The sequence below is a fragment of the Botryllus schlosseri genome, chromosome 9 (genome assembly GCF_051294905.1).
Source record: "Botryllus schlosseri isolate E-star chromosome 9, Bs_hap1, whole genome shotgun sequence".
NCBI classification, from domain to species: Eukaryota; Metazoa; Chordata; class Ascidiacea; order Stolidobranchia; family Styelidae; genus Botryllus; species Botryllus schlosseri.
In genome coordinates, this window is record NC_137244.1 from 22,751,022 (window position 1) to 22,766,987 (window position 15,966).

The 15,966-nt window shown below is 40.7% G+C and overlaps 1 protein-coding gene across 1 annotated transcript; it reads left to right on the forward strand.

Annotated features, from left to right (window-relative positions):
• The first annotated feature begins 1,328 nt into the window (after positions 1-1,328).
• Positions 1,329-15,673, forward strand: LOC145446694 (trace amine-associated receptor 1-like). Its single transcript, XM_080325045.1, has 8 exons — positions 1,329-2,212; positions 2,919-3,088; positions 6,153-6,300; positions 7,168-7,307; positions 8,393-8,496; positions 12,728-12,864; positions 13,686-13,785; positions 15,226-15,673. Exons 1-8 carry the CDS (start codon positions 1,933-1,935, stop codon positions 15,422-15,424), a joined length of 1,278 nt encoding a protein of 425 aa, XP_080181171.1. The 5' UTR covers positions 1,329-1,932; the 3' UTR covers positions 15,425-15,673.
• The last annotated feature ends 293 nt before the right edge of the window (positions 15,674-15,966 follow it).

Below are 15,966 nucleotides of genomic sequence, written 5' to 3' on the forward strand. Positions count from 1 at the left end.
TCCGGCAACCCTAATATCCTACCCTAACCCTAATATCCCACCTCCGGCAACCCTAATATCCCACCTCCCCCAACCCTAATATCCCACCCCCGGGAACCCTAATATCCCACCCCAGGCAACCCTAACATCCCACCCCCGGCAACCCTAATATCCCACCTCCACCAACCCTAATATCCCACCTCCACCAACCCTAATATCCCACCTTCGGCAACCCTAATATCCCACCTCCGGCAACCCTAATATCCCACCTCCCCCAACCCTAATATCCCGCTCCCCCAACCCTAATATCCCACCTCCGGCAACCCTAATATCCCACCCCCGGCAACCCTAATATCCCACCCCCGGCAACCCTAATATCCCACCCCGGCAACCCTAATATCCCACCTCCGGCAACCCTAATGTCCCACTCCCCGAACCCTAATGTCTCCTTTCCCAACTACCCTACCCAACCCTAACGCCCCACCTCAACCTACAGTTGCAATAACGAGCAGACCACGAGTGGTTGATATGTGAGCAATAACAATCGTTGAGATATATTTTTCATCTGAACATTCACACACAATGTACAATGCGATAAGACCCAATGCGATGTCATGAACAGATACGAGTATGTCGCACGTCCGCCCCGCGCCAACGCAAGCGTGATCACGTGATCTGATCACTCCGTGACTGCGTGATCTACGCATGCCCTGACCTCCTTACAAGATTGACAAATCAGTTGATAATAACATTATTACTTTATTAATTCATATTAATACTTGTGAATACACTTAATTTCAAAATTTCCCGAGGAATTCACCGAGGGCCGGGTTCTCCAAGGGCCGGGTTCTCCAAGGGCCGGGTTGGTAGGGCCGGGTTCTCCAAGGGCCGGGTTCTCCGGCAACCATTTGTACTGTTTCTTCGTATCTATTGAAGAGCTATTCCCCTTGTTATGGCGTGATTATTGCCGAAGTGTCGAATACGTTTGTGCTGTATCTCGGATACCTACTTTATACCCGCAGCGAGACGAAGGGGATGACAAAAGTCAAGCGCTGATAACTTCAGATGTTTGGCAAGCGGCAAGCTACCCTGGCATATTTGTTTGACTTCATAGCCCTGTCCAGTGTCCGTTACATGTTGAAGTTACACACGATTTGAACTGGTCGCGATGTTATCAATTACGGTATAAAAATAGAACTATGCGCGTATCGAATCTCAGACTAGTGCATTGGAACGTTGGAGATCTAATGTACGTTTCAGGTAGGCTAAAGACGAGATATAGTTTATTCGCGAGATCTATGGTACGTGGACATGTCCACGTACCATATATCTCGCGAATAAACTAACTTTCTGGTCTCGTCAGCCGGAAATCCTTGTTTATACCGGGATCAGCGACGTTCTGAAAATTGTGCATCGGAAATTCCTCTTGAACCCCTGTTCAAAGATCTGTTTGATATTCCCAACGTACGACCACTCATCACGCCCTGAAATCTTCAACCTACTATGTCGGCTAGTAAAGATAAGTTGCTGGCTAGTAATTTTAACAGAAATCTGATTGCTGCCCCCTTATTTATATATATGCAAAATAATGCTTTTGATCGTGGCGAACAAAATCCGTGCCTTGTAATCGCCGAACAAACATGATAATTAAGACCGCACTTTGTTCGCAGTCTATCTGCATTTGTAAACTTTATCGGTGCGTCACACGATTATACGAGAACGGAATTCCAAGTGTATTGTTGAGCTTGATGTAATATAAATGTTCGAATAAACTTCACATTTTTCTTCGAATCAGGTATATTATTTCATCCTGATTCACTTCGGGTCAATAGTAATGTAGTATATTAGTGTATATTGTTCCTGTTGGCTTCAATTGCTTCCCTCGCATATGGTCTGAGAATATTCAAGTCTTTCATACTGTCGGCTACTTAAGAAGACCTCAAGATACCAGCCATGAACACAACGCAAAACAGCGACTCCAGCAACGTCACTGCCATGCATGACAGAACAATGAGAACATATCCATATTACCCGCCTTATTATAACTTGGAGGAGTGTTACAAGTTAAATTACACTGTCGATCCAATGTACAAATGCGAGAACACGCCGGTGGCCGTACTTTTTGGAATGTTCGTGGGCGTCTTTGGATTCATGTCGATTTTTGGAAATATGATCATGCCCATTGTGGTTTGGAAGAGAAAAAGCATGAGGACGAAACAAAACTACATAAAAGGTAATTAATCAACCAACCACCACCGACCAAATCTTGTTTTCGAAACTATACTTACTTGAGTACTTTTCATATCTTTATTTTCTACTTTTACTTGGAGTAGTTTTGACATGTCTTTGAAATTGCAACTTCTACATCAGCAAGACTAGCAAGGCTGACTGCTTTGACAATATCTGCCGGTCACCAGTATTGCGATATGTCCTATGCTTGTTTGTGACCCTGCTGTATAGTCTATTGCGACGACAAATCAAGTGTAATCTATATTCTAGGATAGTAACCATCTACGGCATTAAAGCCTGGAATCGATTTATCATTGATGTCCATCGGGAAATTATGATTTATCATTTTCTTCCCTTATCGCCCACTTGAGGAACCACTGTTATGTCGACAGTGTGCCTATATAATGTTGACGACTTTGATCGACCAAAAATGTGTCATTGATTTCAACAGCTATTCAAGTACATTACGTTTATAAATTCATTAAATACTGTATTTGGTACCTATGCTTTAAACTTAAATTTCCGATTAAAAACGATTTATTCCTTGTATATGTGGATAAATACGCGATTAATGTAACGATTCAGGAATCCGCACCGCCGAGTATACTTCCTTTTCCCATATCAGGCCCGCCGGCTGGAGAAGTTGCCCGCTTCTACTATATAAGGACGCTGCTGGTTTACGCAAATAAAACATATTTTTCTTCATACAGCTTCTCTTGCTCTCAACGATATGATCGTGGGTTTTATTTTAATTCCAATTCTGCCGTACATGGTATGGTACCGAAATTCTTCAGAACACGAAATAAGGCACGACATCGACGCCTCATTCAATTCAACGAAAGCCAAAGTCGCGGCCTCGGCACTTATCATAACTTTACAGGTATGTCGAATGCATTTGCTATTCCTATGAAAATAATATGCTATATTATTGAGTAGTTTTATTACGGTGGAGTGATCCACCGATTATCACAACCTAACATGTCCGATCATCGATAATGTCGGGGAAGTCATCGTGTAATTCACATAACATGTACAGGCCTACCCAGAGGTGGTCAAAGTAGTCAAGAAAGCTACTCAAGTAGAAGTAGAAGTAGCGACGTAAAAATCTACTCAAGTACGAGTAGAAGTACTTCTTCCATATGCCCCTTAAAACTACTTGAAGTAGAAGTAGAATTGACTGACTTTAAAAGTACTCAAGTAAGTAAGTAGTTGTGAAAACGATCCTAATTCGTACACATGGATTGTAAAAAAGTGCAAATTGAGCTATGCGAAAGGTGACGAGCTTGATTCATATTGATATTGATGCATACCAGCAGGTATCCAATTTTCGATAGCATAAGCATTCGTCCACATCATGGGAAGAAAATGATAGGATTGATATGGAAATGCGATAATTATCCTCTGTTTTCTCGAACAGCACGTTTTAGAAAATAGCATGGTATGGGCCATCCCTGATATTATAAGGTCCGTAGTTTAGTCGAAGAGCAATACGGAGAAGTCGTATAGGATACGGTGTAAATACTTTGCACGATTAGTAAACGTTAATTAAAAATATGGTGGACCGTAAAAATGCGATATTGTGTAGCTTTGTTTCCGGAAATTAAAGGCATTACTACACTTGTTTTTATGCTTCAACATGTATGTTATCCAGATAAAAGAACTGAGTTTAATTATATCTCAAAATATATGATACTGCGAATTAAAAATGAAACAAATACTACTTCTAAAAGCGGAGCACGTTTTTCATGCCTTTAGTCCAGAAAGTTTCAAAGGTGGTATGCTAAAACAGCTCTAAAACTAACAAAAATGTCAGAGTCCACTTTGCCAGGTTAGGACGTGCCATGGACATGCTAGATTACGATATGACAAGTAAATGCTAGATTGCGAAACATCAGTTTCAAACGTTTTGATGATCCATATATACTGTGATGAATTATTTCATATGGGCGAAGGCGGAAAATGTGGTGTGAACGTAGGGATATCTAGATATCTAATTCCAGATATCCCTGTGTGAACGGAGCCACTGGTAACGCCGTATCCACTGCGCGCGAAGCGCGACGAAAATTCTGGGCTTTGCTCAATTTTTATGAAATTAATTGTTGATACTCGGTGAAAACAGCCACGAAATTTTTCAGGCTATCTTCCTGATTGTAAGATTGAACTACTTCTACTTGACAAACTGAAAATAGCGAAAAGTAAGTAAGTAAATCACAAAATATTACGAAGTAGAAGTAGAAGTAGCGAAAATCAGATCTACTTGAGTAAGTACCAGAAGTAGAGGATAACTACTTGAGTACTTCGAAAAAGTAGAAGTACTTCGTTACTGACCACCTCTGGGCCTACCTACCAAGCCAATTTGTATAGTCAGATTAGGGTTGTTCAGAAATAACTTTTTTCTTCAAATTTGACTGACTATTTGATAAAATTATTCGGTTGATAAGAAAAACGCTGCACGCCAAATTTGGGTCAATTCTAACCTGTAGAAGCGAAGCTATAGATTTTCGACCTTTGGATTTGAAATATTACTAATTACATTAGGAAGATCTAAAATAAATTATAATGAACCGTATATACCGTATATACTATTTTATTCAAATCCAAAATCAAGGTTTTTTAGTCCAATAGCTTCGCCTCTACTTGTTGGAATTGAGCAAAATTTGTTCATCGTTTCCTTCGACTACGTAATAATTTCATGGGATCGACAGTCAAATTTAAAAAAAATGTTTATAATAAATTTAAGATTTTCTAACTTTAATAGCTTCCCTTCTGCTGGTCCGATCGAGGTCGACTCGGTCATATCTGTTATTACTGCTACATTGCGTAAGCGATATCTTAAAGAGCTTAGAAGTCGGCCGTGCTACAAGTCGGCAGTTACGGAATCAAAATAAAGAATATCGATCTGGTGTAAATGACCATTGTATTGCAGTCGAAAAACACCATGGATACATCAAACAACTACTGTTGTGGGTTGATCTGGGAGACTAGCCTCATCGCTATTTTAGCTTGAGTTACTTTTCTTCCGGAGGTGGTAAAATTGGTCAGCATTGCTATACTCATGTAGAAGTACAGGAGTAACGCCGTAAATTTCTACTCTATCTCAAGTAGAAGTCGCAATTTCCGAAACGTGTCTAAACTGCTTCAAGTGGAAGAATAAAATGGAAGTAGATTTAGTCGATGGTTGTCATAATGTTAGCAGTTAACCGGAGTGGACATCTTTCGGAATTGCGCTGCTGACATAAAATGACCAATGACGCTGGAAATAGGCAGAATCTTCGAAAATATATTGATGAGTTTCTGTGACGGCTACTTCACGCGATTCTTATGACGATTTCAAACATAAATATAACGCGAACTTATCCAAAAACTACATTCAATATTCAAAATGTAAAATGTAAGCAGTTTTGCCTTCAATTCCGAAAATATATTCCATTGATTAAGTAGTGCAAGTAGCTTAGATCTATACTTGATTACTTCGAAAAAGTGGAAGAACGTCTTTATCTCGGAATCCAAAGCGCACAAGTACAACACCCGCGCGTCCACGTCGTCCAAATATGATATTATCAACCGAAAAGATCATCGCTCTATCAAATATGCCGGACCTGACGTGTGGAAGAGTATCCCGCCGGCCATACGGCTGTCGAAATATAAGCAATTTCTACTAAATAAATACTAGTCAACCCTCAAGATTATAAACTGTCCATGACCTGACCTATCAATCTCGCCTCCATTGACATGCCACCACATACCATCTTCTTTCACTTTTCATTCAGTGTGCATGCCTCCTCTTTACATCGCCTAGGCCAAGGTGGGTGTCTGATTCCAAAGACTACGCCAAGTCGTTTCGACACCTTCCATCCTACCTTTTCATTTTATCGCATTTTTGTGGTGTATTGGACTGAAAAAAATTGCTAATAAGCCGAACAAAAACGCCTCTGTTTTTTAAGGGCTCGCTGCTTCACTTGATGTTTCTCAGTTTCGACCGGTTTATCGCCATCAAGTGGCCGATGATGAATCGCCGACGTAAAAAGTCGACAGTCGTGTGGACCTGCGTCGCGATATGGCTGATCATCATAGCAGGGTCGGTCGTCACAGGTATGGTGTGTTGGACAAGATCTTGTTGAAGGCACAGAGCTGCAATACACAATTGAATAGTATATTCATTTTGAAATGAACTCGAAGTTGCTGACAATTATCCCTGACAAGTGTCAGCCAGAAATATTCGGGTTCATTTCAATATGAATATATTATTCAATTGTAGAGTTGGACATTGAACAAGTAGAGCATTTTCAGCTTTTGCAAATTGGATCAGAATTAGAATTATAGCTACACATTAAAAAAATAGATTAGAAGTAGAATTACGGTAATTAATAAGAAAAACTTGGAACTTGAACCCCGATCAGATAGAAATACCACAACAAACAATCAAAGTCCGTTCATATCAATCCAGATCGCCGTGACCTGTTTACCATTTGACCCGCTTTAATTCCGTATCGTCGCGGTAGACAATTAGAAAAATTTCAGCTGTTCCAAATTAGATAAGGATTAGAATTACAGCTACACAGTTTTTTTCAAATTACATTAGAAATATCGAAATCCTGAATTCGGAAAAACTTGGATATTGAATAAAATCCGGAATTAGACTCAGTCACGACAACAATCAAAGTCAGTTGATATCAAATATAAGTTCTTTCTCATTAGCACGAGAATGGCAAATGTCTGTACACCAAGCTTGGCCCATTTCGCACTGTACAGTTCTTCTGTATCACTTTCGGGTAAACCAGAAATTATATTAGAATTAAACTTAGAACATGGAAACAAATTACAAATTAGAATTAGATTACGGACTTGTCCCTAGCCCAACAGCTATAGAATTATCTAGTCTAAATCCAAGTCTGACACTGTCACCGTGTAATCGACTTTTCCCGTGTTAGTTTTACGGAACTATGCGATCATTTGCAGCTTTATTCGAAGATTATTTCAACTACATACGGCATCCTACACTTCTGCTGTACACACTGGGCTACGAAAGCGACATTATTTCGGGAGTCCACGGTTACGTGCACTTCGTTCTGGCTTTATTTTTCCCGTACGTTATCACGGTAAGTGGTGAAAGTTCAAAAGAATGAGTTGGTAGCGACAAACGATTTGTTAGCCTTTGCTTTATAATGAGTCGTGTTTTTACTTCCGTGTCATCAACTGGCGTCTAACCAGGGGTTCACAACACATTCTCAGCACTATCATGAGCTCGTGGTCAACTATATTGTCTGCGCGTGATTGAATGCATGATCCCAGAACTGATACGGCTTCATATTGTCTTGAACTGCAGCAATATGATGTAGTATTATTTCAAGAAGGCGATACTCTCTTGGTGATAATATATACAGCTAGGTTTTCTGCCGGCCGCCATATATATTAGAATTACAGAAATAGAACGTCAAATTTTAATTGATTTGGATTTTACCAAAGCAAAGACGCAGAGTAAAGACTCATTTCTTTCAAAGGACATCGAACAATCGCAATTAAGTTGGCGACTTCGTGAGCTTTGCCTAAAGAAAATTCACTAGGTCCCCGAAATCGAATAAATATCGAACACTAAAAATGCATCATTAATTGAAGTTTCCAATGTTACATTTGACTTGGCCTATGTAAATTTTTCGTAATTAAATGTAGAGCTAACTTTAATTATGATAATGTTCACCTGGGGCCACGTTTTACCGGTCCGCAACATTTGTTGTGTATAGTTTTATCGGTTCGAGAGGTCAAAAAGGTTGAGAACCACTGGTATATACTATACATGTGCGGGTCCGGAAATGGAGTCTTACGCACCGGAGATTAGTCACGATGACAGTCCCGAACAGGGTTGAGTTTAGAATGAAAACGAGTTTTAACCAAATGTCATACTCGAAATATTTTAAGGCCGCAATGCGATGTATCTCAAGAATCCTAGTCGTAACTGGTAAGTATATGCCTTCAAACTATGGAATGTCCAGGGTAATTTTCATTCTCTTTTGATTGGTCGTTCAATGGGTCTTCCTCTGGGCTTTTTTTCTGTAAAGACGCCGTAAGAACAGCGACCTATATCGGGTAATCCTATCGATAGATAATCCAACCCCAATGAAACTGTCGCATCGCTTCCTTATTTATTGTGTGACATTGTGAGTTCTGCATTTGTTTTCTATTGCAGATAGTACTGACTGTGCTAACTGCAATCGTGGCCATGAAGAACTTGAATAACAATTGGTATTCAAGCAGGCCCTTTGGAAAGTCTAAACATCAAGTTGATGTTAAGTGAGTAGTGTGTGAAATAACATGTGCTGTGCATTGTGCAGTTGTGAATTGTGTACTATGACTCTACATGCCAGTTATCAAAAGTAATCGTATTAGGAAGCTGGTTTATGCGATCGGGCTCATTCGTAAACGCTCTAGCTAGGGCTGGGCACAATGATTCGAGTACTCGAATCTGAATCGAGTATTAATTTTAATGATTCGAGTCGAGTAGTAAAAGACGATTTTTCGAGGACTGAAATTATACGCTCCTCGCAACTGAAAGTTAATTAACTTACGAGAATTCTATTTTTGATAATATTTTCCACTGAGGAAGCCTTGAAACCTTGATTGGCCGTGTCGTAGCATAATAGACATAGTACAAAGCTACGATCCTGACTGGAAATAACACATTTCCGAAGTCATGATCATTCCACGACATTGTCAAGAAGGGCAATGAAGTCGGTATGGTCGAAAAATTACCAAAGTATATTTAATGTGACGGGTAGCAGGCATTATGTTCTGCGTGGTGGCATAAAAGGTAGATATTTGAACTTTGGCATAGTACATTCTGTTGTGACATCATAATGAGTGATACTCGAATACTCGACTCGACTCGAAGCATTTTACGTGATTCAGAATCGAATCACTCAGGTACTCGATTTTGCCCAGCCCTAGCTCATAGCTATACAGCTATACAGTTATACAGCAGGGGTTCCAACCTTCTTATGGTCGTGACCCCACATTTCGATTTAAGAATGCTACGCGACCCACCTCTCAATTTGGCGTGCTGATTACTAAAAAGTTGTCAGCACCGTGACAAAACCTACTGACGGCCTATGCGGGAAGCTGGCGACTATGTTCGCAGTAATAACAATTACGAAATTATCAACTCGTTAACCTCCGTCCATCAATACTATAACAACGTAGGGATGGTGTAAACGTGAGGTTCACGTTCGCGTTCTGTGTGTGAACCTCGGAAATTTAGAGGTTCGCGTTCACAACAGAACCTTGGTAGGTTCTGCACTGTGAACCTTTCTAATAAATTGTAATTTGCACTTCATTATAATATCTTTGGTTCAAATTAATTGCATTTCAACTGCGGGTCACTCTATGCATGGCGCTGGCAGCATAAAAAAAATCAACGCTAAACGAGCATGCACCTTGACAACCTTAAAAGTTTTACTTGCCTTTTTGTTACAAAAAATATCTCGAAATATCCAGCTTTCCGTTTGTGAATATTTAGTGACTCTCTGCTGTGCGCTTGACCCACAATCACACAACATCACGAGCGATATACGTATAGTCAGCGAATGATGCTTATTCAACCAATCAATCACATTGACATCGTTTTCCGATGTAAAAAATCGAGCGGGCGTACGGGGTCAATCTTGACTTCATATCTTTACTGTATCATTAAGACCAAATCCGTGCGATTAAGGTGCTGGCTACTGCTATATAACTTGTTGTTTATGGTATCGGTAGCGAGTATAGAAACCCGTTTTACACTCTGCTCAATATCAATGTAGCAATACTCAGACTCCGAACACATTGTCCGGTCTGGCCAAGACCGTTAAGGCGTAAGGTTATATTCACTGGTAAGTCCTCGTCGAAATTGTTGGCAAAGCGACGGAATGTGTTGATTTTATGAGATTATTATATCCTTTGATAACCGTGGTTGATACATTTAGCGACGTTTAAAACGCCAATATGTACTTCAGCAATGTGACATTATGTGGCCCGAGTCTTCGCTAGGTATCGTGTACATTAGGCTATCACTTCATTGAATGATAGGGTTGGAATTAGCAATATGACGTCACGAGGTTCACGTTCGTGTTCACACAGAACCTTTCAAAAAGGTTCGCGTTCACACGAACCCGAACCTTTCAGAGGTTCACACCATCCCTTTACGTATATAGGTCTTTTGTAACGACTTCTATCTCTGTCCAATCGAAGTAATCAAACTGTGGTATGTGAAATTCTGCGTCGCGCAAAATACAGATAGCGAATTAGCGATCTATAAGTTAGTCGAACGCACCGAACGTGTGTGTACTATCAACACATCACACTACTACCTTGTAGTTTTCCTGAAAGAGAAATTCCCGTCCTATTGATTTCTAAGCACCCACTCTTTAATCTTCATAGTGGTGACCGGGCACCAACTTTTGAAAAGCGCTTTAAAATGACGCCTCAACTGACCTGACACCTTTTTGACGGGTTCGCATTATTCCTTAGAGGTTGTCCTTTTCTATTTTAAAAAATGAACTAAAATTTTCAGAAATGAGCCGACGATAGCATCCGGTTGATTGGCATTCTTGTAGGTATAGCAGACATTGGCATATAATTTTCGTGTCCGCGACCCCTAGGTTGCGAACCCCTGCTGTATACAGTGCACTTCACGGCGCTTGGTTTTATAATATCACACTTATCTCACGTAATTACTAGGGCAAGATTTGCAACTTTTGCAACTTTGTTTTACAAGTTCCGGCAGCTTCCTAAATGCTCAGAACCGATGTAGTATGGTGTTTTCAGCTGCATGGAGGGATCTTATATTGCAACTTTTTGCAACTTTACTTCATTTTTTCATGTAACTTTTTGCAACTTTTTCGTATTTTCATGCAACGTTTTGCAACTCTTTTCGATTTTTCTGCAACCAACTTTTTACTGGAAATATTTGGCACTGTATGTAAATAGATCCCTTGATTTCTTCACTGTCGTTTAAATTTGAGGTCCTTTCAGATTTGACGTACATTGAGGCTGGACATCCGAAAATTGTGTTTTCACTGGGTCAATTTGTTTAGGCTAATGATTTTGTTGAAGTCGCCAAGACTGAGTTTTGCTAGTTGCTGGCATATGGATCGATTCGAGTATCTCGTACCCTAATAATTTAAAGGAACTTGTCCATAAATGCAACATTTTAGTTCACCTTTTGTGAAAAATAAATGGAACTTTTTACTGCAACTTTTGTGAAAAATAAATGCAACTTTCCACGGATTTGACTGCAACAAAAACTTCCCCTAGTAGCCTAATTACGAACTGATGATGAATGCGGATCAGTGATTACATTGGCCGGAGAGCTGAAAAACGAGACACGTGATCAGGATTTGTGTTCTGATTCAGCCGACACTGATTGTTTGTCATAAACAAGAACTTACATAACAAGAGAACTCTATCACGATAAGGAATATCGACCTGTTGTAAAATGGCCGTGGCCGTATATTTGTCGAAACCCTATGAATACCAAAACAACAACTCTATCCTAATTCGTCTTCCGAAAGGTCAGTGTAGACTGCACATTGCACATGTAGGCCCTACAGTAGGGCTCTTCAAAAATGACTTTGTTTCTCAAATCGTACTGGCTACTTGATAAAATTGTTAGGTTACCTAATTTAAGCCTACACACAAAATTTGGTTCAATTCCAGCCAGTAGCCGCTTTGCTACAAGAGAAGAAAGTTTCTATTTATTATATAAAAATAAATGATAAAAAATTTGAAAATTTTCTGTTCACCCCATGAAAGTGTTAGGCTGTCTATAGAAACGATGCTCACCAAATTTGGTTCAATTCCAACCAGTGGAAGCGGAGTTATTGCCGTCGAAAAATTTGGATTTGAATAAAATAGTATTTACGGTGAACGATTCTTTGTTTATTTATTATAGTTGTGCTCACCGTAAATACTATTTTATTCAAATCCAAATTTTTCGACGGCAACACTGTACAGTACACCTGTATCTAGTTGGCCAACATGAGAGTGGTCAGTGAACAGTGAAAAGTGTCCGAAACATTGTAACATTTCATGTACAAGCCGTCGTCACCGCCCCAACCCCAAGAGAATATCTATACTCAAAGATTGTAACCTAATACATTATCCGCCTAACCTTAATGCATTGTTGAGCAACTCCCTAATGGTACAACGGTCGAAAAAAATTCAGCTGTTGTGATACAAGGGATATTTAACGCGGTTCTTATGACAACCTCACCCATATAAATGATACAAAGCTACATTCGACTGTTCAAAACCCATGTCGTGAAAAGTGAGTATAGCTTTGCGTAACAACTGATCAAGTGTCTTTTCCTGACCATTACCGAATATAGCCTCACATCAACCCGCCCCGCCAGGTCTGACGCGCAGAGGCCTATAGTTGCTGACGACGAAACTAACACCTTACCCGCTCAACCCTGCATTGGTACTGGCACATTGGCATTTGTGATGTTGGAGCTGCAGTACGCGCTCTAAAAATCTTCATTTTTCACAGCCTAAACGGACATTTCCAGCGGCCGGAAACGCAGTTCCGGCGTGACGACAGCCAGCGGTCGAAGACGAAGCGGAATTCGCAGTCGAAACTGTTAATTACCATACTGATCATGACTGGTGCATTCGTCCTCGCGTGGAGTGAGTTGTAATACATATAGTCTCACTCTAATTCCAATGTACCATACTGTAAAGTGGAAATCCATGGGTGGAAAATAGGTATATTTATTAGATTTTTGAGTTAGTCCCGAATATACATCCTGCAATTGTTTGGTTGTATGCTACTCGCGGAATAAAGGCGCGGGATACCAAAAGTGCGACACTAAGGAGCTTATTCATTTCCGTAATTGGCTTTTACCAGCTGGTAGATTTCGAGCACAGTTCCAGGTCAAATGCGAGCTGCAGTTTGCTTCAGATCACTCGGATAAATTCTTTCTTTCAAGTCGAATTTAAAGGGGCACTGCGCTCTAAAAATGATGTGGTCTCAAATTGAAGGTAAAAATGAACAAAAATTTTTGGCCGCGGCCATTTCCTTCAGAACGCCACCGTAATGGAGCTGCAATTTATTGAAATTTCTACAAGACCAGCTGCCGCGGCTGCTTAACCCGTTACATGGAACGATGTCTTCATCGTCGCACTTGCTCGACGCGATTAGGCAGACACGCAGAGAACGAATGTTAGATAGTTGTCAGCCGATGTTATGAAGGAAATGTGTGTAAGTTTCGTTTTCTGCGTGACTGCCTTATCGTGTGGAGCAAGTGCGACGATGAAGACATCGTGTCATGTAACGGGTTAAGCAGCCGCGGCAGCTGGTCTTGTAGAAATTTCAATAAATTGCAGCTCCATTACGGTGGCGTTCTGAAGGAAATGGCTGCGGCCAAAAATGTTTGTTCGTTTTTACCTTCAATTTGAGACCACATCATTTTTAGAGCACAGTGCTCCTTTAATGCCGCGTCTTTTAGGCATATTCTTCGTGATGTTCTTCGCGTCGATCGGCGTCTGGGACCCGAAAATACACAACCCGCTTTATTTTCTCGGATACTGCGCAGGACTGTCGAATAGGTAAGTGACGGGATACCCCGCATTCGTATCCCGTGACTTGAGGATGTCCGCAGCCTATTTTCCACTTCGCTACGTTTACAAGTTTTCGTATTGACTACGTGTAACTCGAGGATAGCTGGATTATGTCCCCAAGTGGTCATTAACGAAGTAGGCCTACTTCTACTTTTTCCGAGTACTAAAGAAGGTTTTGTCTACTTTGCACTGCCTTCTCGAGTGGTTATGATTTTTGAAACTAGTCTAACTACTTAACAGCTCTATATTATTAGTGACATTATCATGACAACTGGGCGAAAGAGCCCTTTTATCAAGGTAACTGAATATATGTTGTATCACTGCACCTATTTGTAGTAGAGCGGGCATGGTCGGGAGGTGCATTGGATATCCGGCCGGATTTTCCCAGTTTTGGGCCGGAGCCGGATCAGTACTTTTTACTAAGAATAGGATAGCCTTACCCTTTTCCACACTAGAATCAATAGTTGAAGTGAAACTTTCATGGAAAGAAACCACATGCTAAGTCCAAGTTGGCATAATTACTCCAGATAAGGGTTGGGCTTGATCTATGAGTATTTAATTTCCTGTTTGCATTGTTTCAATCAATATTCAATACCATCCTGTGAGTAGAAAATTATTATCGGAGTTTTTCGGACCGGATCACGGTCATTTCCAAAATCCGGCCTAGGAGTCGGACCGGAGCTTGTAAAAACAGGATCGGAGTAGGACAAGGCTCCTAGTCACAAAGTCAGTCTCGCTTTTATAGTTTTGTCTCGAGTCAAGTCGAGTCATTTTAATTCACCACCGAGTCCAGTCCGAGTCCACGTCAGCGAGCAGAGGATCGAATACGAGTCGTGGTATTATGACTCGAGCCCGAGTCTAAGTCATTGCGTTGAATGCCCAGTTTCGAGTCAAAGTCTTGTTAAAACCACTTTTTATAACTCTGTTTGGTGACATCAAAAGGTTCGCATTTAATACATACTAATTTTCTTCACATTTAACAGATTCTGGTCGCATTCTCAAGTACCAGTACCAACTATCAATAGGCGAAATACCAACAGTGTGGATACTTTACTATTCTTCCAAATTACAATGAAACATCGGTATTGGCCGTCTGAGACTCGAGTCATATGACTTGGTCCGAGTCATGCGCAATGACTCGAGTCCAAGTCGAGTCAATACAAAGATTGACTCGAGTCAAGTCGGGTCATCAGAAAATCGCGAGTCGAGTCGAGTCATGACTCGCGTCATTACAACCCTGTATTTTATCGTTGATAAGTTCCTGTACTCGAAGGAATGATCATTTCTCATTACTCGTCTCGAAGCATTATGAATAACTCTCGATTTCGATTCGATAACTCGAATCATTTTGCCCAGCCCTGCCATGGACGTGTATTATGCGTCCATATGGACTTAGATATCAAGTGCTGAAAAAGTTATTTGTTCCAGCATCGCCAACGTGATCATATACAGCATGAGAGACGGCCGTTTCCGTGCCGCGGTAAGAGCGACTTTCTTCCGCAAGAACGGGGAATACCGGAGTGGCACCAATACTGTACGCCAGACCACCGAGTTACAATGCAATTATTCGACGCACAAGAAGTCGGAGAGTGACGATAGTGGATCGCTACCGTTGAATCCGCCCTGAAGGGCTGTTTATCAACATGCATTAAGCCCTTGCTTTCTTTGTGTTTACTGCGTTCTCATATTTAACTGAACTGCCAAAAACTGCACTTTATCCTCACCACGTTTTGTGGACTCGCTTGACGAAGCCGGTGCGGAGTATTGATATAGTATATTTATACAATAGCCTACAACCTGAAGACCTTATCGTGATTGAATGAACTTGTTCCTTTCTATTTGATTCCTTGGAAATAAATCAGATAAAATTATAGATGCGTTCGCAATAGTAAGTGTCTTATTTTGATTATAGCTTCGGAAACCTTCAACAGTCAACAGAATCCACTGCACTATACTGGGATATATTACTGCAAGGCGGTGCTGGGATCAAGTCACTACCTTCGAGTAACGAGTTGTTTCGAGTCCTTGCCCATTTTGACTCGAGTCAAGTCAAGTCAATCGATTTTCGAAGGTGACTCGAGTCAAGTCAAGTCACTTGATTTTTGGAGGTGACTCGAGTCAAGTGAAGTATTAGCAATGATTACGTCATTGCATGTTACTAGCTGTCTG